The sequence below is a fragment of the Equus caballus genome, chromosome 22, assembly GCF_041296265.1.
Source record: "Equus caballus isolate H_3958 breed thoroughbred chromosome 22, TB-T2T, whole genome shotgun sequence".
Lineage (NCBI taxonomy): Eukaryota > Metazoa > Chordata > Mammalia > Perissodactyla > Equidae > Equus > Equus caballus.
Genome location: NC_091705.1, coordinates 11175120 through 11201548, shown reverse-complemented (window position 1 = coordinate 11201548; position 26429 = coordinate 11175120). Strand labels below are relative to the sequence as shown.

Here is a 26429-nt window from a genome sequence, read left to right as displayed (position 1 = left end):
TACCTGTATGTTGATGCCTACCAAATCTTTCTCTCCATTTTTGACCTTTCTTGTGAGTTTCATATTTTGCCTCTGGGTATCTGCATTGGATATCACAAGGCACTTCAAACTTAACGTTTTCAAAGATGAGCTTCCTGATTGCATCTCCCTGTCTCCTCCCCCAGCTGGGGTCCTTTCCTTGTGTCTTCTTCAAATTCCTCCTTAAACTGCTGCCTGAATGTTCTATCTGAACCACTCACACCAATCCTCTGATTTTTGTTAAGAAAGGAGCAGACAATAATACATTTTTCATTCTAAGTAAAGTAGCCATATTTGTAGCACTTACAGTAGTACATGAATCCTAACTGAAACTGTGCATTAGGCCATCCTTTCTCTGCAGCTTTCTGAAAGTATTTAAGTGCTTCAGCATAGTTCTGTAAGATAATTACACTCTGTTACTCAAAGGTACATTATAACTCCATAGTAACAATTGCCTTCCACTTTTTTTACCAGTATAGATACTGCCTTATTAATTTAGGCTAAATAAAATAGTATCAGAAGTATTATACATATTATTTCATTATTGTATTGGATTCTATTAGGAAATAATTATCTTATTTTCACTATAAATTACATCTTTTCCTACATTGACAGTAGGTTTCGTTAGATATTGGAGGAAGGTCTCTCAAAACACAGAGGTTAAACTAAGATAAATTTCTCTATCAAAAAAATCCTCAGAGGTTAGATGATTTCTAAGGTTACTTAGAAACTATGATTCTAAGATATAATTAGGGTTGTGATTCTTGTCACAAGCTTGTTCTTTGGCAAATATTTCACTGGATTATTTTATTCCCTATTATCAGATATGATAGTTTGGCAAACCAGGTAATTGAGACTAATTCCTTTGAATTAATCAATGATCATGAATTTAACCCCATAAATTGCTAGAAATATGTTGAAAAGATAATGAAATTCTTTAACTTACCACGGGAACTCCTTTCCCATAAAAGTAAAGAAGACCGAGCCCATGAAGACCAATTGCATTGCCCTAGAACAGTTTTAAAAATCCAAGTAAAGTCCCAGAAGGATTTATGACAAGGCAAATTACTGCAAAATCGTTCCAAGTATTTGAAATGCTCCCAGTAGGAGCTTAATCAAGGCAGGTGAATCAGGCAGTTGGCAAGTTCCTCTGACCCTCTCTAGGTTCTCCTTTCACACTTTCCTAACCCGCTCTGCCTACGAAAGGCATGAGGGAAGGGAAAGTCAAATCTTTCCTCCACACTCTCATTCAACAATTATTTGGTGCTTGCTTTGTGTGTGACTCCATAATAGGCACTGGGCAGAGGTAGGAGGTGAATGGTAAAAGATGAATAAACCATTATCCCTGCTTTAGAGAATTCATAGGCTCTGACTCATTAGGGAGGACCTTTTAAAGAAATCATATCAAATTCAGCAAGTCCTATGGTAGAAACAGATTGAGAGTGTTGTGAGCACCTAGAAGAGGGACACTCAATTGCCTAGTTGAGGCTAGGGACTGAGGGGATTGTGTTGTCAGAGGTGGTGACATTTGAGCTGGGTCCTGAAGGATGTGTAGGAGTTTCCCAGAAGAGAAAGGTCTATCCAGACACTTGTTACGTGCTTTGCTCAAAAAAGATTGACATAAATGGCCAAATAACATTTAGAAACTGTGAATTTCAGTCGAGCCATAATGGATGGTAAGGCACTGTTGGTATATGTTTCCTTATTCAAATTTGACTGCTTATAACATCATCATGTTTTCTTTTCCACTTGATGCTAAATTAGTTACCATTTCTTTTTCTGATTAGTATTCTGAATAGTCTAGGGAAGGGAATATTTAACACATTTAGCATTTAGCACATGTTCAAATATATTGATATTTAGCGTATCAATCCTGGATGAAGAGTGAACATTGAAAGGTTCCAACCAGAAAAGTCACTTTTTCTTTCTATCTCCCATTGTGCATTTTACTCTCTAATGACAGAGTAAGGAGCCACACTTGGCTGCATGGCTTTGATTCAGTGGATCTGTAGGTTTGTTTTACAGATTTATAGTATTTCCTCAAGAACTTAAGTTCTGATAGAAAATTCTCCAAAGTTCTTCTTGCGACCTAAATTTAGTTATTGTGGATGCAGCCAGAGTACCCATCAGTGATACAGGAATAGCACATAACCAGAGCACATAGTTCAAAAACTATCTGAATACTCCAAAGTTTGAGCCTATGCATATAAAAGGGCCAGCTATTGTCAGGATACTTAAGGACAATCCATCTGTATTTAAAACAATGGCATACCTCTGTTCCCTTCTTCCCTCTTTTCTCCTGACTACATTTACCTGTTGTCCTAGGAGGCTTGGGATAGTCCAGTCTGGGGGTAGGAAGGCCTGGTGTGGTGGATGTGGTAAAGTCTAGTGAGTCTGGTTTCTTCTAACTATCCTCATTTAGGTGTTGAGAAAAATGGAAGTGAAGGGAAATGAGAGGAGGGAAGGAAGAAGGGAGAGAAGAAGGAGGAAGGTTAGAATAGTGGGGACAATTACTTTCCTTCTCTAAGAGAGTCACTGGGAAACCAGGGGTTCATTGGATGACTCACCAACCGTTTAAGACCCAGAGCACCTGTTTAGAACTTTCAGGTCAGGAGTAGCCAATTCAGGCCCTCCAGCAACCATGCAGTAATACAAGAAGTACATTAGACCAGTGATGGAGGGAGTGGTGGAGACTGAGGCAAACCAGAGAGCACCTGCCCTATCTAAAGGCAGCAGCACCTCCTCAGCTCTCTGCTCCAGCCAGTTGTTGCCACACGGAATGGCAGCCTCACATGGTCAGCTTTTCTCATTTTTCAAGAAAAGGTGCTTGTTCAGATTTTGATATGAAATTTCCTAATGTTTGAAATACTTTCTGGGTCAAACAAAACATATGTATAGGCAATCCTCCCATATATAACTTCTACTTTAGGGCTCAGTGCTCTTGCTTAGGTTAACCGACATGAACTCAGGGAGCAGATAGTCACTTATTTGGCAAATATTTAATGAACCCACACTGTGTGCTAAAACTCTTGCCCTCCTCTAGTCGAGGAGACACGGCCTTCAGACAGTAGGAGAGAAGACACAAGATAGAAGCAGTACATACAGTAGACACAGGGCAAGTTCAGAAGAAGGAAAAGATTATGTGAGCCAAGGAGAGTAGGGATGGCTTTGTGGAGGGAGAGAGGACTGAGCTCTGCTCTGGGGGATGGGTAAGATTCAGAATGGGGGGTTATGGGAAGGGAGGGGATGAGACAAGACTGTGGAGATGGGGATGGGCCTGCTGTATTCAGAGGTGTGAGAGAGAAAACCAGAAGAATATGGCCCAATATGGGCCCAACATCACCTAGGATAACTGTTCATGTTTCTGAGTAAATGAGACAAAAGACGTCATAAAGTCTGTAGCTTTGCATCTTGTACTGATATGACTTAAAAACAAATTTAAAAAGCAATAGTTCTTTAAAAGGTAGTAGAGTATGGGTGTGTAGAGTGGAAGACAGAAATCCTTTACTTTGATAGTGACCTCAAGTGAGAAATCTAATAAATTGTCCAGGTGATGATAAAGGAATATACGGCCATGTTCCCCTGATGCCGTTCAGAATAATTACCTTAAATAGAGTTGCAGATTTCCTCTGTAAAGAGATGCAGCTCTGGCTTAGAACACAAGTACCTCAGACCACTGCTGGTTACACAGACCTGAATAGCTTGGAAGCTGGGTTGATTTACACACTCAACTTCCTCTCATTATTCCTTTGGACTGACAAATCAGTGTTATTTGCCAGATTACAAGAGATCTTCCTCTGTTCCATTAACCCACCTCTTTTTCACTCTGCTCTCCGTTGTCATCCTAATCTAATGGTACTCCAGATAACTGTCTTGCTGAGCAACAATTTCATATAAATTACAAGGGAGAGGAGTACCAGCCTTCTCAGTAATTTACACAATAGCAGCAGCTCCAAGATGCAAGTCATTTATAAATAGGCTCCTAAAGCAGCAAGTGGGCTTTTAAAAACTGAGAGCAGTTGAAAATATTCCCTGATTTGAGCAGATCTTTACTGCCAGTGTTGCAGCATGATGTAAGACAATGAAATGCTTCAGCTGTGCAGGGATAGAAAGTTTACCAAGGCCATTCACCAAGACTAGGCAGATGGGTGTTGCCATGAGGAAGTTCTTCATGCATGAAAGGGATTCAGAGTAGTCTCCTAGGTTTTCTTTGACAGATACCAGTCTCGCTGAGCCTAGGAACCAAGGCAAAGCTTCAATGGCAGGAGCCATATTATACCATTTCTAGATTCCCTCACATATCCAGTCCATTCTGACTTGGATATGCTTTGAAGTTCACTCTACTTAACTGGACCCAGGCTGCAAAAGATACTAGCTGACACATAGCACTTACCATGTGCCAGGCACTGCTGTAAGTACTTTACAATATGAGGCATATAAATATTAACTCGTTACATCCTGACAGCAGCAATATGAGGCAAATCTTATATTCCCATTTTACAAATGGGGAAATTGAAGCACAGAGAGGTTAAATAACTTGCCCATGGTTACAAAGACAGTAAGCTGCAGGGCTAGCATTGAAACCAGGGATTCTGCCTCCAGAGCCAAACTCTCAAACATCTCTTGGTGTCTGCCTCTGACAACCTTCTGCCTAGCCCCGGGGGATTTCTGGCCTTAGGCCTTAGTAGGATCGAACTGGAGAAAACTGGACATTTCTTGGTTGTCTTTGTCCTCAACTTACTGTGGTTATTGACTGAGTTTTCCCTTCCTCTGCCCTCATCTTGTTTATGTCCTGTTTCCTGATCTAGACATCCTCATCTCCTGCATGGGGGAGGGGAAAGTTGAGCTTCTGTCTGGTCTTCTGCTAGGGCAGCAGAACTCTCTGCCATTTTCCATTTACCAAGATGAGAAGACATGTCCCCCCTACCCAAACCCCATATTTTATTGTCAACAATATTCTTCTCCAGGGCACAAAACTCCTCCCAGGCCCGTTAGCTGGCCTTGGGGCTTCGGAGTCAACTCTTAAGCACCAATCTGCACGTAATAAAAGCCGACAGTTTTCACGTGTTTACAGAAATGAGCTGAGTACACACCTTGTTGGCTGCCATGGAAAAGTACTTGAAGGCAGTAGCATTACTTTGTGGTGCTGCAGCATTACCCTCTAAATACATCTAGAAAAGAAGAAAAAGAACATGTGAAAAATGAGGAACTTGAGGGTGATGACAATGTTTTCGAACTACATAGAGGTAATGGTTGCACAACATTGGGAATGTAGTAAACGCCACTGAATTGTACACTTGCAAATGGTTAAGTTTATGTTATTTGAATTTCATCTCAATTTAAAAAAGAGAAAAAGCTAAGGAAACAACCTACTATATACATTCTGGAGTGACCTTGCCTGAGGCAAAGAAACAGACCCTATTTGCGCGTTCTCATATTTCCTCACATCTAATTTTACTGTATGTAGCACTTGTGGAAGCAGGGCACTTGTCCCCATGGTTACTAATGCAAATTGGCCGCAGGGAGCCAAGGGCAGTGCTCAGAGGAGTGAGTGATCTTTAAAGGAGAGAAGAACATGCCTCTAGAGAAACCCTCACTCAACAAAGCCACTGGGGTCAGAGGTGCCCTAAGGGTGGACTTTGGTCAGCCTGAAGCTGGTTCTCCGTTCAGGAATGGAGGAGGGAGGCACCTCGTTGGGCGAAGGCCTGCATCCGTTTGATGCATGACTAGCCCGGCTCTCCTGTTACATGCCAGAGTAAGGTGTCAAACTGGGGCTGAGGGGATGGGGCGCTGAGCTACACTCAACTGAGGAGCCCTGGGCCAGGTACATTTTCAAGGCTGCTTTTAGTGCCCTAGATAAAGGCTGCTGTTGTGTGGGGCTTCTTCCCAAGCTGTCACCTCAGGAATACTAGTCTCAGTTTGTAGCAGAATGCCCAGTCGGATGCTTCCATGAAAGAGGCCTGCAGCCCTGTCACTATACACATTAGCTGGTACATTAATTTCTTGGGTTTTTAAGAAATGAAAAATGTTGACGGAGATGAAGCATGTACCTTTCCTATAAATGCCATGGCATTTGCACTCCCGGCCTTTGCTGCCTTTAAGAAGTAATATAATGCTTTCTGGAGAGAAAAGGAACAGTAGTATTAACAGTCACGAACATAACCTTCAAAATGGCTTTTTGAACCAAACTTTATTTCATTCAATATGCATTCAAAAATATCTATGAAATGCCCACTTTGTTCAAGGCACTACTCCAAGTGCTATTTCAACCATAAATCTAAGGAGTGGGAGCTATATATAGCTCACATATACAATTTTAGAATGTGAAGGCTTGTTTCTTACATTTGGAAAGGCATAGTGGGCATTTGTGGAAGACAGATGAATCCAGGCTGCAGAACTAAATAGTACATTCTTTTGAAAAAGTACCCTTCTATGTTAACACTATGTAGTTATTTTATAAGACAGTTTGTACAATTGGCAGAATTGGATATGCAGTGACCTAATGTTTATAAGACAGAGTAAGACCAGACACACCTGGCTGCTTGCTGAGACCAAGTCTTTCTGCAGAAGTGAAGTTCAGGCCAATTCTTTCTAAATCAAACTGAAGGGAACCGGCAAAGCCTCTGATTCTTTCTAGGTCATAACATTAAAGGAAACGTTCAGTCTAGAATGCGTAAGGGTTGATTTGTACCTTGCTGCCTCATTCCCTTGGCCTCATCCTGACCTTCCAGAAGTTCTTCTCAGAGACCACATGGAATATTAAAAGAAATTAGACTCAGGCATGAGAAATGAAGATACTCTCCAAAGTGTCTTATTAGGACACAACTCTTATGCTTTTTAAAAAGCCTAGGTTGATATGCAAGGATCTGCTCCTTCTCAAGGAGGAGAGAATGTTTAAGGAAGAAATATGAGTAGTTCTTTTATATGTAAATTTGCTCCAGAAATATTGCCAAGCTATTTGAGAACCCACCCTTGTTACTAAAGTCATTCTGCCTTATGGATATAAGTAAATGCAATTGCCACCAATGCTGGACCTCATTGCATCATGCATTCATTCATCCATCCATCTTTTCTTTATTCTTTCAAAAACTTGATTGAAATGTTCTACATATACTTATGGTAATATGTTAAGTATTATAGGTGATTGATGAACATAAAAATACTTTCCATGCACTCGCTTCCTAACAATACTGCTGAGAAGAAAGGCATATGTGTAAATAGCAATAAAATAGTAGGTGATAGATGGGATAAAAAGAACACAAAAAGAATGAGAGGGTATAGAATAAAAGAAATTGTACCTAGTTCCGTGATAAGTGTTTTTCAAGCTTTTTTTTACCTAATCTTCACAACAGCACATAAAAAAGGTATTATTAATATCTGAGCCTGTATAGTGACACTCAAGAGTCATGCAGCTGGTACTGGAGTTCCACAAGCAGGCTGAATGCAATTCCCATGTACTCGGCACTCTGGCTTCACGGTAAGAGGAAGGAGGTCTTAAATGATAAAGGTCCCACAGAAGATGGAGAGGATTCACTGGAGCAGAGGACACCATAGGCTCAGGGAATAACATGAGACGGGAATGTCCAAGGTGTGTCCAGGAAATAGTAATGACTTCAGTATGGCTGAAGTAGAGTGCCCCAAAGCTAAGACTTGCAAAAATATGATAAGGCCATATTATAACCAGTCTTGAATACCCAGATAAGTACTTTTATTTTATCTGGTAGGAAATAGAAGCAATTTGAGATTTATGAGCATGAGGGAATCTTGAAACTGTGTGAAAGTATTAGGCAAGCTACTTTGATGGATATACATGAGCCAATCTGAGTTCTTGCTCTCAAAGAGTTAAAATCAAGTATCCATCTGCTGTGGTCTGCATATTTGCATCACATTAAAATTCATATATTGAAAACCTAATGCCCAAGGCAATGGTATTAGAGATGGGGCCTTTGGGAGGTGATTGGCAGAGCTCTCGTGAATGGGATTAGTGCCCTTATAAAGCAGGCTCCAGAGAGCTAGCTCGCCCCTTCTGCTATGTGAGGATACAATGAAATGTTTGCAGACTGGAAGAGGGTCCTCCCACAACCATGCTGACACTCTGATCTCAAACTTCCAGCCTTCAGAACTGTGAGAAATAAATTTATATTGTTCATAAGCCACCCAATCTATGGTATTTTTGTTATAGCAACTCAAACAGACTAAGACACTTTCCTTCCTTCCTTCCAATTTTTTTTGGGGGGGAGGGTGAGGAAGATTGGCCCTGAGCTAATATCTGTTGCCAATCTTCCTCTTTTTGCTTGAGGAGGATTGTCCTTGAGGTAACATCTGTGTCAGTCTTCCTCTATTTTGTATGTGGGACACCACCACAGCATGGCTTGATGAGTGCTATGTAGGTCGGTGTCTGGGATCCAAACCCATGAACCCCAGGTTGCTGAAGTGGAGCATGCAAACTTAACCACTATGCCACTGGGTCGACCCCTATCCTTCAAATATTTAGTGAGCACCTACCATCGTATTTTACTGATTCTAAGATGTACATCTCCACTCCCAAATTTTAATCAGGACACTTCTTACTATCAATGGCATCATATATTGGCAGTGTTTTTTCTTTCTCAGTAGGACATAAACTAAAGTATCTTATAATTGATAGTAGCTTAGATATGATGAAATATAATATGTCTCAAGCATTTATGCTAAGTGAAGCTTTATTATTTTTATTATTTGAATGTACATCTCTTTTTTTTTTAAAAAAAGCATGATTTTTCATTTGTTCTAAGAAAATCCCTCATTTAATCAGTTTGCAGCATTCCCCCTAGAATGAAATGTCAAGAAAATGTATTGTTCTAAAAACAATTATGAACACTTCTTTTATCCCAGGCTCCGTAAATCATCCTGAAAAGGGATGATATTACCTCTTTCTTTTTACTGGGTGGCAGGGTAGACAAAGTGTTGCCCTTACATATTTGATATTATTCCTCTGCTAGGTTTAATTTAATTACACATTATCTACTTTAATATAATGCACCAAAACACCCAGCTTTCCTAATCCCATTCATTCTGAGCTTGTATATATTTAGAAATGCAAATAACACTAAAATGTGTGTGTAGAAATTCAAGATAATGTAATCAAGAATTGCATATACAATACTTTGCAATAATTAATATTTGATGGTGGGCTTGGAGGAGGTGAAAATGTTGCCTGTGAGACAACTCATGAGAGAGATTAATTCAATCAAACTGTGGAGAAAAAAAGGTAAGCTAATTATTTCCAGGTATTTTTACATTTAATTTGCTGGGCAGTAAACTGGGCATCACTTACATTTATAAAGAGCCTTACACTAATAATTTTCTTTGGTGGACTAAAGCCTAGTATTAGCATACTGGCTTAAGTGATGGTTCTCAGGCTGAGGAGCAACATATAACGCTTAGGATGCTCTCACTAATTAATTAATTAATTCAATAAATACCTACTAAGTACCTAATATGTACCACGTACTAATCTGAGTACAGGAAACATAGTAGTAAGCAAGACAGACAAGAACTTACATTCCATTGTGGGGAGAACAACAGTAAACAAATCAAGATCAATTTAATTCAGCGAGTGATATGAGCTAGAGGAAAGTAAACACAGTGATAGGATAAGGGATGGAAGAGTATAGCTGATCAAGAAAATCCTCTCTGAGGGGGTGCGACTTGAAGGATGAGCTGTGGTAACAGCCTTTCAAGAAACTCAGTTTATCCTTTTATCTTCTCTCTCCCCTTTGTATCTCCTCTACCACTCCAAATTGATTTTGGTGCAACTAAGCTGTGGTATGTTGCAAAAATGACCACAATACTTTGCAGTTCTGCATATTGAAAAGAGGTCCCTTTTCTTGCCCCTTCCATGCTGGCTGGCCTTGTGACTTGGCCAAAACAATATGGCAGAAGTGATTTGTGAGTTCTGACTCTAAGCCTCAAGAGACTTCTGCTCATGTGTTCTTAGAACATTTGACTGCCATGTGAAAAGCTTGGGCCAGTTGCCAGCAGGATGTGAGCACATGGAGAAAGGCCCTAGTCATCCTAGCTGTCACAGATGAGGCCATTAAAAACCAACCAGCCCTGGCCAAAACTCTAGCTAACTATAGATGAATGAGCAAGCCTGGCCAAGATTAGTTGAGCTTGGTCCAGACCAGAAGAATTACTCAGTTGAGCCCAGTCAAAACTGCTGACCTTCCAAAATCATGAATTAAATAAATGGTTGTTATTTTAAGCCACGTAAATTTGGGAGTGGTTAGTTATACAGCCTAATCTAACTGATGCATAAGCCAATCAGTCTTGAGGTTTGAGACCTTGACTAGAGCCCTCCATTCAATTGTGGGTTTCTTACACTGAGGAACACAGGAAGAACCAGCCTGCCTTTGCCCCAGAATGTGCCTGAACCACTAGGCAAGTTCTGGAATTAAACCAGCCTTTTTGAAATGTCTGAATGGGAAGCATAGGCCCAACCCTCCATCAGAAAGTTATAGCTAAAGCAACTTGAGAGATTATGTCATTCCTTCTTCTTGTTTTATAAGTGGAGAAACTGGATTTTAGAAGCTGTGTATATATATACGTGTATATGTATATACACGTATATATATGTGTATGTATATATACACACATATTTTTTTCCCCAGGTCAAAAGGAAGTAAGATTTAATGGAAAGAGCACAGGCTCTGAATGTTGAAGCCCTGAATTCAAATTCTGATTAACAACCTTACTACCCAGCTGTGAGACTTGAAGCAATTTACTCCATCTCTCCAGCCTCAGCTTCTCATCTGTGAAATAGAGATAATAAAACCTCCATGAATGAGCCCACAGGAGAGCCTGACTGCACTCCTGGGTGACGCCCAACTGCCTGGCTGTTGCCACTACAACAGTGGAATCCTTCAGTGCCAGCCTTGGGATTGTACTTCCTCCTCACCTAGAGGCAGCTACAGCTCCCTTTTCACGTTCACGGTGGCTGGAGCTGATTGTAAGTACTTAGCCCTGTGGGTTTCACGTACTCTACAGAGATTGGTGGGTATTCCCTATGGCTGAAGTTTGGGTGCCTTCACAGTCAATCAACTTTCATATTTATGGGAAACAGGGAATTCTTCCCAGTTATGCATCCCAAAGTTAACATAAGAAACTCATTGCAGTCTAAAATCTGACATTGGAGTATTATTGTTAACCCAGAACTTCCCATCTAAGAAGCTAAAACCTTGGTTATGATGAGGATTAACAAAATCTGAAGACCTTCAATTGAGCTGTCTTGGGATGCATATGCTTATTTCAATTACCTATTTTATCACATTTTATGAAATTAACTTTGACCTTTAGCTAATGTGTACTGTACCTCATATAAAACAAACAATAGTACCAAAGACTCATTCATAAAATAACAATATAATGTGAAATGGAAAGTAGTAACAGATCATGCTTTTATGTAACTGCCTTATAAAGTAGTTATTTCTATTGCTTAGCCATTAGGACTCTGTTGAAATAGGGTATGTGTTCCTTTGAGACAATGAGCACATGGCTCCTATAAAATGACAAATCTGAAAAATCATCTTTTAAAAAGAATTCCAGTTACTTCCCCAGACCTGTGGGGATCTAGGGCCTTGAAACTGCAATAAAATCTAGACAAGACCGCATCCCAGGGCTCTGGCATCTTACTGAAGATGTAGGTCAAGTTTATTTGCTTTTTTCTCCATTATAAATTTGATTTTTTAATTATCTTCTAACCTTACTAGGATAAGATCATGTTAAACAAAATGACTGAAAGGAGCTTTGCAAATTTATAAAGATACTTAACAGTATTTCTAATTATATTGAAAGCAGTCTGTCCTCTGATCTAGCCAAATGGGGCTGAGGCTGGCCCTCAAGCTCCTCAGCAGGAAACTCACAGATGGACTTTCCATAGCTGGCCTTCGGGAAACAGGCGTGTCCAAGGCCAGCAGGAGTGGGTATGCATCTCATCTAACCCCAACCCAACAGTGAGTTTGGGTAAGAGAAGTCTAGGTCCAGTGGGAACACGGAAACTTCCCTGCCCCAACTGCTCCTTCAGAAGCCTCTAGCATTTTCTATTTGGAAGCAGGTAGGAAAAGTGTTCCTTCTGGTGAACTTTGTTCTTCCTCAAAACTGGGAAGCAGATCTGACCAAAGAAGCAGCAGTGGGCTTTCCCCAGGAGCTCTTCCACCCTCCCTCCTTCACTGCCCTGCCATTCTCCCTAACCACTGTCTTCCCCACCTGATATGACTGAATCTTGAGGTTGACTTACGTAGTAATCCTGATCTAGACCTTTTCTCCCAATGAGATGTAATTGTCCAAGAGATACCTAGGAACAATGAGTTTTGAAATTATTTTAGCAGTAGTATTAATTTAAATAAAGAAAAGGAAAAAATTTACTTGATGATTTTACTATAGCATGTTGATCCAGTTTGATGCAGTTGGCATGTCTTAAAAAAGAAGCAGGAAAACATTCCAGACTATATCTTTTATTGGGTAATTGGTTGGTTCTGGGCATATGGCTTCCTCAGTGGCAGGAAGCTTGCCTGCTGGTGTATTGCAACACATGGGCAGATAAACCGAGGGGCCTTAAGTCTTGGCTCTCAAAATTCACACAGATGCTGTCCCATTCCCATTCCCAAAGACGGAACACTTCTAGATCCTGGTAAGATTTCATTCATATTAAAATCAACATTGGATGGTCCTTTTTTCCTATAATTAAAATCTAGATTTTTTAAAATTGAAATTTTTAGGAGTAAATGCAAAAAAATATATATCATTACTATGGCAACTAACTCTCCCATAGGCCATAGGAACTCCAAGTGTCAGGGGACAAAAAAGGAGGAGGGCAAAGCAGAGGGCATGTCTCTTCCCTTCCCCATTCAGGAAGGGGCACTGTTTACCCCTCTAGGACTCAGAGAGAGCCAAGTCCCTTGTAACTTGCACGTTCTAAAAATTCAAGCTTGCTGTATACATTACTTGTAGCTGAACATCTCCTCTTTCTGCCAAAAATTTATAGTATTGGTATATGTCCCAATCCAAAATCTCACTGTTAGAACTCAGATTTTCAGGTCTCTCAGTTAGTCTCACTTTTTCCACTGGAATACCTTCACTTTTTTCCAATTTGTCAGCAACTGTGAACAGAAACAAGCCAGAGATAGCCAAAATACACAAGGTTTCAAGAGATAACAGTCAACTGAGAGAAAACACTGTTAGGCCTACTCTTAAACTGTGCAGAGATCTGGTCTACTAACAGAAATGAACTATCCTTGGGAGACAGAAACTTGCTAATTTTTGTTTATTTGGTTCTGAGAAAAGTGCAAGAAACTTAGATGTTCTTTGCAACCCATATGAATATTGTATCAACCTATATGAGACCCTACTGAAGATTTGGCCAAGCAGGCTCAAGAAAAGAAGATAGATTTTAGGAAAAGGTAACTTCCTCCCTCTACCACTGATTTTTTCTGGAACTAAAACTACAATATAAGAGCAATAGCTGCTCCTTAATAACTTCCTAAGGATAGTCTGAAAATAAATATAAAGATAAATATGCTTGAATAAACCTAACAAAGAGTGCAGTTTGAAATATATATATATAGTAATTCCATTTTCATTAAGCATATGAAATGCTCTTGTTATATATAGCATCTTAAATTCAAAAGTAGTTATTTTCCTCCTTCTTTCTTTTCTCAGATCCTAATAATGCCAAAGATGTGTATTCAAATGTTATTCTGATTACAGAAATTAACCAAATGGACTTCACTTCTTGGAAGACTTTTATTTAAAACTCCATTATTTAGTCTGGCTTGGTGATGTTGCAAGATGAAATGTTACACGCAACTTTGAAAATGATTCTAGGAACATATGTTAAACTCATGCTCTATATTTTGTAGACAAAGGATAGGGTAATAGAATAATGATTGCTTGAATTGTTGTCATATGCAGTGATAGAGAGCACCAATGTATGTAGCTTACATCCATTTCTTCAGGAATTTTTAACAAGGCATCCCATATTCTAAATGTTAGAATTAGGGAAATTGCTTAATATTTATTGATGTTACATTCAGATTCTCAGTTTAAGGAAAGAACATCACAAGAACAAGTAAAACAGAATTGTTTGGGGACATGCAGTAACAAAAATTAAAATTGAGTACAGTCATTTAAAACTTTTTGAAAAGTAACTATTAAGAAATTAGAAACTCTACATTGTATTAAAAGAATTGTATTATAACAGACGTTAAAAGCATAGCCTCTTAATTCTTTCATAAATATGTGAACTGGAATTGACTTATTTTTCTAATTGCTTGACAAGTCTGTTTATCTTAAAATAAATTATGTGAATTACTCACTATAATCTGCCACTTTCTTGTAATGATTTAGCGCAACTTCACAATTCTGTAGAACATTGATTCCTGACAAATATCTGTACCCCTAAAACACAGGCATATATAATCTTAATATTCTGACAATGCTGTATTTATAACATACCTATTTTGGCCCAAGAATATTTAATTTACGAACCAAAATCATCTGGGACATCATGCTTCCTCCAGCACTTCCAAAGGTGTAATATATCAGTGCCTAAAGTAAAAAAAAAAAAAAAAAAGAAAAAAAAAGTCATCTAGATTTAGAACTCAAACCAATCATTGTTTTTTTAATTCCTAGCCCAGCAATGAACCTTGAACTACTCCAAAATAAGGTTCCAAATTTCATGCTCTTGCTCTGTAAAGATGGCTGCCATTGGAGGCAGGGGGCTTACCGAGCTCTGGAGTCTGGGAAAAGGGCATTGTACATGATATTTCATTTAATTGTCACAACATCCCTGTGAGGTAGATACTGTTCTACCTTTAATGAAGAACCTGAAATATGAGACATCAAGGACCTTATGATATTTTAACCCTAAACTTTTCTATTGAGCTGGTGCTCTTAACCACCACACTAGAGTGAGCCTCTTTACCTAAAAAGTAGACTCTCTATTCAGTGTGCCCTTTTTAAAAAATCAGTTTTGTTCCAGACAAAATGGAATGACCTTACCTTGGCTTGATTGTATTCCATTCCTATTCCATAAGAAGACAAAAATCCTAATGCCTAAAACCCAAAAGAAAAAGAAAAACTCAATAAATTCCTTTATTTCACAATTATTCTTATCTACATTGGTAAGGGATATTTTAAATGTCTGCTTCATAGTAATTTGTATTGTGAATTTATTTCTTATACTACAACAAAGTGCCTTTTTACACTTCTGCTAAAACTGCAAGAATTTGGAAAAGGTCACAATATTAGGAGCTTTGCATAGTACATGTGAAAATTGGCTTATACTTACTGAGCTTTAGTATAAATTATAATAATAAAACATTATAAACTGCATAGTACATGTGAAAATTGGCTTATGCTTACTGAGCTTTAGTATAAATTATAATAATAAAACATTATAAACCAATGTTCTTTGTGTGCTTCCCTTTCTTGGCAATGAAAAAAATTTTCCTTCAATAGTTTTGAATTTGAATTTGGATATTTTTCTTCATATTTTAAAAATAAATGCGACAGATATAAAAAGTTAAAACAGTAAGAACTATATTAAATAAAAAGTGAAAATCTGACTACAGAGCAAGGTGATGGACTAGGAAGCCTGAGTTCTTGTTCCCCCACAGAGACACCAACTTAGCAACGATAAACACTCCAAAAATCCTTTATGAGAACTACAGAAATCAGTTAAGAAATTGTAGTAACCCAGGCAAACTCAAAGCAAAGTACAGCCCACTGAATAGGTAAGAAAAGCCATTTTATTTAATCTGCAGTTGCCCCTCCCGAAGCCAGCACAGGTCAATGTGATCAGAAGAAAAAGTCCCACTCAGGGCTTCTCCTTTGGGAGGGAAAGAGGAGAGTGGAACTTAGGTCCAATGTTACAGCTTTTGGGAGGACCCCCTGAGGGACTGGTTTCTGTACTGCCTGACTCAGAGCCCTGGTGGGGAACCAGCATACTTTGGATTCTTGGGGGGCTGCTAAGAACAAAAGATTGCTGAACCACTTATTGTAGCACCAGAGAATTTGCAGATACCACAGAGGGAAGCCAGCACAATTTGGTATAATAGGAGAAAGCACCCAGCTGGTGGCTTCTCCCTGGGAAAGAAAAAGAGTGAAATGAGAGTCCAGTGTTTCAGCTTTTTGGGGGGCTGCTCAAAAGACTGGTTTCTATCTTCTTGGACTTAGAGCGCTGACACAACTGGCATGCTTTAGATGCTGGGGGCCACTAAGAACAGAAGAGAACTTAGTGGCTTGTTCCAACACCAGAAGACCTGCTGTATCATGAACAGACACCAGAGGGAGGAAGACATTACAAGCTCTTGAAAAAGAAACTGGCAAACCTCTCTAATTAGGAAATTACAAACATAGAGAAGATATATCCCCAGAAAAGATTTGAGAGGCCCCCAGAATCTTGAGCCATGCTGAATGGCAAAGGTCTCGCCCTGTATCAAATCTGTAAAGATTAGGAGAGGCGATTGTTTTTCCAAATGCATATATCACAGCAAAAAATAACAAGGCACACAATGAAACAGGGAAATACAGCCCAATGAAAGGGATAAATAAATCCCAAAAAAAGAAAAAGACCCTAAAGAAAAGGAGATCTACAAATTACCAGATAAAGAATTCAAAATAATCATCTTAAGCTCAAAGTGCTACAAGAGAACACATGTAAACAACTAAATGAAACCAGGAAAACAATGCATGAACAAAATAAGAATGTCAACAAAGAGATAGAAACTACAAAAAAGAACCTTACTGAAATTATGGAGCTGAAGAATACAATAACAGAACTGAAAAATTCACCAGAGGGGTTCAACATCAGAGTTGGTCAAGCAGAAGAAAGAATCAGTGAACCTGAACATAGGGCATTTGAAATTATCTAGTCAGAGAAACAAAAAGAAAAAAGAATAAAGAAAAGTGAAGAAAGTCTAAGGGACTTATGGGATACCAACAAATGGACCTATGTACATATTATGGGAGTCACAGAGAAAGAAGAGTGAGAGAAAAAGGAACAGAGAGATTATTTTAAGAAATAAAGGCTGAAAACTTCCCAAATCTGAGGAAGGAAAGGGCATCCAGTTCAAGAAGCTCAAAAACCTCCAACTAGGATGAACCCAAAGAGGCCCACAACAAGACACATTAGAATCAAGCCAGCAAAAGTCAAAGACAAAGAGGGAATCTTGAAAGCAGCGAGAGAAAGGAGACTCATCACATCCAAGGAAGCTCTCAAAAGATTACGAGCAGGTATCTCAGCAGAAACATAACAGGCCAGAAGGGAGTGGGATGATGTGTTCAAAATGATGAAAGAAAAAAGCTGGCAATCAAGAACACTGTATCTGGAAAAACTGACTTTCAGAAATGAAGGCAAAATAAAGATCTTCCCAGATAAACAAAGTTAAAGGAGTTCATTACCACTAGATCTGCCTTGTACGAATTGCTAAGGGGAATCCTTCAAACTGAAACAAAAGAATGCTAGATAGGAACACAAAGCATACAAAAATATAAAGACAAATACTTAAATATAGACAAATTTGTATATATAGATAGATAGATTAATACAGAATCCTGTAATTCTATAATGGTGCATAGCCACTTTTAATTCTGTTGTAGAATTTAAAAGACAAAAGCATAAAGGATAACTATAACTTAAAAACTATGTTAATGGATACAAAATATAGAAAGATGTAATTTGTCATTGATAACATAAATTAGGGAGAGGGCAGAGTGTATGTGATTGAAGTCAAGTTTCTATCAGTTTAAAATAGATTGTTATAACTATGTTTTATGTAATCTCCATAGTAACTACAAGGAAAATACCTATAGAAGATGCTCAAAAGAAAATGAAAAGGAAATCAAAGCACACCACCACAAAAAAATATAAATGAAAAACAAAGGAAGTCATCAAGAGAGTAAAAGAGGGACAAAATAACTACAAGACAAACAAAAACAATTAACAAGATGGCAATAGTCTTTCCCTATCAGTGATTAGTCTAAATGTAAAAGGATTAAATTTCCCCAATCAAAAGACATAGAGTGGCCGAATGGATAAAAAAATAAAATCCAAATATATGCTGTCTACAAGAGACTGACTTTAAATAGAAGAACACACATAGGCATAAAGATAGACATGTAGGACAATGAAACAGAGTAGAAAGCCCAGAAATAAAACTTCACATATATGGTCAAATGATTTTCAACAAAGGTGCCAAGGCTACACAATGGGGAAATGATAGTCTTGTCAACAAACGGTGTTGGGAAAACTGGATATCCACATGAAAAAGAATGAAATTGAACTCTTACCTTACACCATATACAAAAATTAACTCAGAATGAATTAAGGACCAAACATAAGGCCTGAAATGAAAAAACACATTGAAGAAAACAGAGGAAAATCTTTCTGACATTGGATTTGGTAATGATTTATTGGATATGACACTAAAAGTACAGGCAACAAAAATAAAAATAAAAAAATAAGACTATATCAAAATTAAAAACCTCTGTTTTGCAGTAATTAATACTATAAACAAAGTGAAAAGGCAACCCACAAAGTGGGAGAAAATATTTTCAAATCATTTATATGATAAAAGGTTAATATCTAGAATATATAAAGAGCTCCTACAACTCAACAACAGAAAAACAAATAACCCAATTGAAAAACGGGCAAAGGACTTGAATAAACATTTCTCCAAAGAATATATACAAATAGCCAACAATCAGGTGAAGAGGTGCTCACATCACTAACTATTAAAGAAATACAAATCAAAACTACAATGATATACCACTTCACACCCATTAGGATGGCTACTACAAAAAACCAAAACCAGAATATAACAAGTGTTGGTGAGGACAGGGAGAAAGTGGAACCCTATGCACTCTTGGTGGGAATGTAAAATGGTGCAGCCACTGTGGAAAACAACATGATGGTCACTTAAAAAATTAAATAGAATTACTGTATAATCTATTAATTGCACTTCTGGGTATATACCCAAAAGATTTGAAAGCAGGATCTTGAAGAGATATTTGTATACCCATGTTCATAGCAGCATTATTCACAACCGCTAGAAGTTGTAAGCAACCTAAGTGTCCATCAGTGGATGAATGAATAAACAAAATGTGGTATATACACACAATGAAATAGTATTCAGTCTTAAAAGGAAGAAAATTCTGATCCATGCTACAATGTGGATGAACCATTAGGACATTATACCAAGTGAAATAAGCCAGTCACAAAAAGACAAATACTGCATGAATCCATTTATATGATGTCTCTAACATAATCATACTCTTAGAAGCAAAGTAGGATGAAGGTTGGCAAGGGCTGGGGAGAGGGGCAGGAAGGACTTGTTTAATAGGCATAGGGTTTCAGATTTGCAAGACGAAAAAAGTTCCAGAGATCTGTTGTAGAACAATGCACAAGTAGTTAACACTACTGTACTATACACTAAAAATGCTGAAGATGGTAAATTTTATGCGTTTTTTTATCACAATAAAAAAAGTGAAAGTCTCCTTTCACTGCCAAATCCCCATGCCTGATAACAGTTTGTCTTTCCAGACCACTTTCTAAGCATTCCCATACATATATGTAGTTTTTTCTTAAATCCCACTCCCTGCTAATTTGGGCTTCCTTTGTTATAATCTACTAAATTTTCTTATATTCGTGGACATAAGTCTAGACTTTCTAGTTCCTTGGTTTTTAATCCTGGCTGTTCGATGGACTCTCCTGAGGAGCTTTTATGAAACAAACTGGGACCCTGCCTTGGGAAAATCTGATGCATTCAGTTTCAGAATGGGGCCAGAGATTCTAGAGTTTCAAAATTTTCACAGTGATTCTGGTGAACTGCAGGCTGAGGTCAGTGCTTCTCAAACCTTGCCATGCAACATGAATAACCCTGGGATCTTGTGAAAATGCAGATTTGGATTCAGTAGGTCTGGAGTCAATCCCAGGATTCTGTATTTCTAACAAGCTCCTGGAGGGATGTGCATACTGCTGGTCCATGACCATACTTTAAGTGGCAAGAGTCTAGTTCTATTTGAAAATTTCTGGGCCAAAGCTGAATTATGTTGATCCCTGTAGCTTAAGGTATGTTTTGATATCTGGTGGAGCAAGTCTCCACATATTATTAGTCTTCCTTCTCATAAATTTATTTCCTATTCTTACACCTTAACCATTATTGATCAATTTTAGTGTCTATCTTCAAAGTGTCACGAAAATTTCATAAAATAAATGCTTTTTTTCACTTGATATATCTTGGAGGTTTTCCCCTGCCAGTACTTACAGGTGGACATGCCGTAATTTCATGGCATAGTCATTGCCTTTGTTAGACATTAGTCATAGTCATTGTCTGTTGTTAGACATTTAGGGCATTTAAAATTTTCAGCTTTTACTAAAAACAATGAAATTCTTATACATCCACATGTATATATTTTTTAGAACAAATAACTGGAAATGGAATTGCTAAGACAAAAGGCGTATGCACTGAAAATTTTGACAGATACTGCCAAATTGCCTATACCAAGGTGTTTTTACAAATTGATGCTCTCAACCCAAAGCATGTGAAGTACCTATTCCCCCATACTCTCACCAACACTGGATATCATCAATCTCTAATTTTTTAGTTTTGCCAGTCTAATGGATAAAAATATCTTGTTTTAATTAGGATTTCCTGAATAACTAGTAAGGTTGAACATCTTTTCTTATTTACTGACCATTTAATTTCCTCTGTCATTTGCATATTCATGTCCTTTGTCCATTACTACTAGGTATATTTATCTTTCTTATTGATGTGTAGGAGACTTTTATAAACTTTATATATTAGTCATTTGTCTGTTATATGTTTGGTGAATATTTCCTCCTAGTCTACTGCTTGCCTTTCATCACTGGTTATGCTATTTTATTATACAGAAGTTTTAAAGTTTTTATGATAACTAAAATTTGTCAAGTTTTCCTTAAAGAACAAGACAAATATCAATAATAAATCCTCAGAGTGACTTTTTTTGAATCTACATATGCCATCTGTTTTATATTTTACATCAGTGAAGCTGAATATGTCTTCATATTGCCTTCTCAGATTATGTGTTTACTAAGCTGCTGCTGTGTATTAGGATAAAAGAATGCTTACTTGCACATTAGGTGTCAAGATCAGCATTTCAAACTTGACAAATCATTAGAGGGAGACATTGGAGGGAGAAGTGGACAAAAATATCTTACTATATCCAAAATGAAATTAAATGGACAAAATCCAGGACACTGACAATACCAGATTCCGGTTAGGATGTGGAGCAACAGGAACTCTCATTCATTGCTGATGAGAATGCAAGATGGTATAGTCACTTTGGAACACAATTTGGCAATTTCTTACAAAACGAAACATACTCTTACCATATGATGCAACAATTGCACTCCTCGGTATTTACCCAAATGAGATAAAAACTTGGGTCCACACAAAAATTGGGATATGGATGTATATAGCAGCTTTATTCATAATTGCCAGAACTTGGAAGCAACCAAGACGTCCTTTAGTAGCTGAATTACAGGTAAATAAACTGTGTTATATCTAGACAATGTAATATTATTTAGCACTAAAGAGAAATGAGCTATCAAGCCATGAAAAGATGCGGAGGAAATGTAAATGGATATCACTAAGTGAAAGAAACCAATCTGAAAAGGCTACATACTGAGTGATTCCAACTATATGACTTTCTGAAAAAGATAACTGCAAACAGTAAAATGATCAGTGGCTTCCAGGGGCTGGGGGAAGGGAAGAATGAATAGGTGGAGTACAGAGGATTTTTAGGGCAGTGAAACTACTCTATATGATTCTATTATGGTGGATATATGCCATTATATACTTGTCCAAGCCCATAAAATGTACAACACAAAGAGTAAACTCTTAAAAAATGAACTTAAGTAAATTCCTTTTACTGAGAAAGACTGTGGCAGGGATTGCTGGTTGTATTGCAGGATTTTTCTTCTTCCAGAATAACAGATCCCTTGATTTGTAGCCCTGGATGTGGTAATCAAAATAGACTGTAAGATTGAACCACAGGAAATTGATGATGTGGTAGGTCAAATGTCAGCAATGTCATGGTTTAACTTAATATGATCCACAGCCTCCTTAGCAGTCAGATGTGGCCGTGTGATTAGGTTATGACCAGTAGCCGTGAGTGACAGTGATGTGAGCAACTTGCAGTTCATGCTGTTAAAGGTGTGCTTTCTCTTTCCACTCTTTCCCTTCCTACTGGCTGGAATGCTGACACGATAGTAAGCCAACTTGGACAATGCAGACAAGGGCAACATCCTAAAGATGGCAAAGCCACAAAATAGAAGGAGTCTGAGTCCCTGATGACTTCACTGTGAAGAGCCACCTTCCCCACTCAAATTTAACAGTAGGGAAAACTACAATTCTGTTTTGTTTGTCGCTATTATTTTGAGTTTCAGTCATATCCAGCTAAACCTATATCCTAACTCTGCAGTTTTCAAAGTCTTGTCTGTGGATAACTTGGAACACTAAGACCTTTCATCAGGTCTTCAAGATCAAGACTATTTTCATGACAATGCCAAGATATGATTTGCACTTTTCATCATGTTGACGTTTGCATTGATGGTGCAAAGCAACAGTAGGTAAAACTGCTATCATGTTAGCATGAATCTGGGAAGCGCTTCAAATTGCCATTTCTACTGTTACTGTATTCTTCATGCCACACATCACAGTAAAAATAAAAATGCAAGTTTCTCTTAAGAATGTCCTTGATGAAGCAGTAAAAGCATTGTGTTTATTGTCCCAACCCTTGAATACATGTCTTTTTAATATTCTATGTGAAAAGATGGAAAGTAGTCATAAAGCACTTCTGTATAGTGAAATAAGTTGGCTGTTTCAATGAAATGCACTGTTTCAGTTGCAGGCTGAACTAGCCACTTTTTTCACGGGATACCGTCTTTACTTGAAGAATCAAAGGACGGACTATGTTCATTTGTATTGGCAGACATTTTCTTGAAAATTAAGGAAGCAAGCCTGTCACCTCAAGGAAAATGAAAGTATTTGTTGCCAATGATAAATTCAAGCTTTTAAGCAAAAATTAGAATTTTGGAAAACTTATATGTACAACCATGAGCTTAACATTCTAATACTTAAAAACTTTTGATGAGATCAATGATATTGACAAATGTGATTTTTTGATATCGTATAATGAAATGTGTCAAATTTGGAAGCTTTGCATAAGTCAGTGAATCAATATTTTCTAAACAACTTATGCATGATGTTATAAAGTTATGTATGGGTAAAAAGTTCTATTCAAAATTCAAGATAGGTCAATCAATTTTAATGTAACAAGAGTAGGAAAAGTTCATTGATTGATTTCAGATTCCACATTGCAACTAACATTTAAGAAGTTATCACTTGTTGAGTTTTGGTGTACAACCAAAAAAGAATATGTACAATTATCTGAAAAGCTTATTAAAATACTCCTTTTCTACTTTTATTTTGCTCCTTCTTCTTTTAGCTTTTTGAGATATATGCTTAAGTTTCTTGTTTATCAAAATATTTACGGCTGTATATTTTCCCCTGCATCTGGCTTTAGCCATATTCTATAACTTTTGATATATAATGTCATTATTGCCATTGAGTTGTTTTTTTTGGGGGGGGGGGCAGTGAGGAAGATTCACCCTTAGCTAACATATGTTGCCAATCTTCCTCTTTTTTTCGCTTGTGGAAGATTAGCCCTGAGCTAACATCTGTGCCAGTCTTTCTCTATTTTGTATGTGGGATGCCTCCACAGCGTGGCCAATGAGTGGAGTAGGTCTGCACCCAGGATCTGAACCTGCGAACTCAGGCTGCAGAAGTGGAGAGAATGGAACTTTAACCACTCAGCCATGGAGCCAACCCCTGTCATTGAGTTTTCAATAATGCAATTTCAGTTTCTATTTTATCTTTGCTATTTGCTAAAAATTAAGAGACTCAAAATTCTATAAGGAGCTAAATTTTAAGCTATCTTTTTGTCATTAATTTTTAGTTTTATTGCTTCTAGTCAAAGGATGTAGTATCATTTCTATTTGTTACAATAAATTTAAATTTTTCTTTGTATGATCATCTTTTGAAAATATTTTTTCAAATCTTTTATTTTTCAATTTTGTTTAGGATACTTTTCCATATTAAATCTTTTTTTTTTGAAACTGTATTATTTTATATTAATGAATCCACTTCTATGACTGTCATGAAGCCCAGGTTGTGTTGACAGTGACGAGTTCTGGAGGTAACTACACCCCACTCTGGACTTTCTGGTTGTAACCGCCATCCTCTCTCTACCTCAGCTGAAAACCCAGACCTATGAGGCTTCAATCCCTACCCTCCTATTCCTGGAAGATGCCAAAGCCAACTACGTAGGAGGATTTTTCAGAGAAGACGACGCTGTCTTCTCAGAAGACAAATCCTCTACTTTGCTTTATGAGGCAGGTAGCGACCCCAAACCACAGACAGGTTGAGACCTGCACAGGCCTCAGTAATTAAATCTTAATTTGGCATGTAGATGTAGTCATTTTTGCCCACGTGGATTCTCTTTGTGAAGCCACCTTTCTTCCAATCGTAGTGCATTTGGTCCAATAGAACTCCTCACCCCTTTCTGAATCTAGGAGGTCACATGACACAGGTGCAACTAATCAGATTATTCTCCTGCTGGCTGCAGTGATTGATTCAGGGTGGGCTTGTGATCTAACCCAGTGCTTTTGCTGAAATCATTGGGAAAGAATCCGGCTTCTTTCACAGAGACTTCCAGATATAAGGGCTAAGTATACCTAGGGTTGTTGGTGGCCATCTTTGCCTCTGCATGGGGTCAGCCTGCTCAAAATAAAGTCATCATAGACAAAAACAAAGGGAAGAGACCAAGAAAGTATGTCCTAATGTCTTCATTCTAGCCTCTGGATCCAGATTATCTAAAGGCAGCTGTAACTTGGACTTCATAGCTACATTCCACTTTTGCTTAACCCAGTTAGATTGTATTTTCTTTTCTTTCTTTTTTTTTTTTTTTGAGGAAGATTAGCCCTGAGCTAACATCTGCTGCCAATCCTCCTCTTTTTTTGCTGAGGAAGACTGGCCCTGAGCTAACATCTGTGCCCATCTTCCTCTACTTTATATGTGAGATGCCTACCACAGCATGGCTTGCCAAGCAGTGCCATGTCCACACCCGGGATCCAAACCGGCAAACCCTGGGCCGCCAAAGTGGAGTGTGTGCACTTAACCGCTGCCCCACTGGGCTGGCCCCAGATTGTATTTTCTATACTTGAAACTCAGAGAATCCTGACCAATACAAGTGCACCTCTCTGCTGATGGGAAGTTCATTAAGTTAATAGATACACAGGGAACCTATATTAATCTCTGTAGAGTAGTTGCTGCCTTAGTACTTAGTAACTTTAAACTGTATAGTCGGTTGGTGCTCAGCAAATTAATTCCTTCTTGCAACGCCCTCTGCCTTTCAGACACTTGAGGTCAGCTATCTGGTACTTCACTTGTTCCCTTTTACAAAGATTCCTGATTCTGCCTTTCTTGTGTGATATATTTTAGGTGATTTTCACCATCTTGCGTGATTTTCACCATCTTGCGTGCTTTCTGAATCTGGTCTACATTATGGATGCCATATATCTGTCAAGGCCTTGTCAAAACAAAGTGGTTACAAGTTTCTAAAAAAGGGAATATATCCCAAAGTATATGAGACTGTTAATTTTTGTTACTAAATTATGTGGGAAAGGATTGGCTGTCACAAGTAAAGCCATAGAACTGAAGGCAGGAGAAATTGCTAAATCCCTAGGAATAGATGAAAAACTAATGAACAGTGAGAGGCTGTTGTGTCCAATTTATGCATCTCGAAGCATTATGACTAAGGTGTTCAACATCAAACATTGTCAGAATCTTGTCGCTGACTTTAAACTGAACTTCAAGCAATATGCGGTTCAATTAAGGAAAAAATAAAAGTAAGAATTTAGTCAAATAGGAAAGTGTCGGCGTCAGTAGTTGCAGAATGCATCAATAGTTTGGAAGAAAATCCTGGAGGTAATTGCAGAGCATTCCCTTAAGAAATGTGGCCCCACTGACGTTCTTAATGGCATAGAGAATGATGCCATGTTGGACAAAGACAGATATCAACTAAGGGTCCTAAGTTGAAAACTGATTCAGTTGGACTCTGAATGAGAAGAATTTTAGGAACACCTGAATTTACTTAACTTATATTTACCTTTTTATGTAACCAAAGACTGACATATGATAAAAATCTATGTCTAAAACAGCACTTCTAATAACAACAAAATAAAAATTCTAAGTAATAAGAAAGTATTGGCTTATGCTTTAATTGACAGCATTTTAATAATACAATTGTATAACTTACACTTAAAGAGC

At 38.0% G+C, this 26429-nt stretch overlaps 1 protein-coding gene across 7 annotated transcripts in view; it reads right to left on the bottom strand.

Moving 5' to 3' along the window:
- Positions 1–26429, bottom strand: part of SEL1L2 (SEL1L2 adaptor subunit of ERAD E3 ubiquitin ligase) — a 118232-nt gene that overhangs the window by 16824 nt on the left and 74979 nt on the right. For all 7 annotated transcript variants that reach the window (XR_002802789.2, XR_002802788.2, XM_023626099.2 and 4 more), the window contains 9 exons: positions 15058–15111; positions 14545–14604; positions 14373–14454; positions 13003–13157; positions 12296–12352; positions 6069–6137; positions 5112–5189; positions 965–1027; positions 326–413 (listed from right to left, as the gene is read on the bottom strand). Coding sequence is in view for 5 of the 7 variants with exons in the window: in XM_023626099.2 (XP_023481867.2) it covers positions 326–413; positions 965–1027; positions 5112–5189; positions 6069–6137; positions 12296–12352; positions 13003–13157; positions 14373–14454; positions 14545–14604; positions 15058–15111 (706 nt within the window). In the remaining 2 variants the exon portion in view is untranslated. The remainder of the gene's footprint in view (positions 1–325; positions 414–964; positions 1028–5111; positions 5190–6068; positions 6138–12295; positions 12353–13002; positions 13158–14372; positions 14455–14544; positions 14605–15057; positions 15112–26429) is intronic.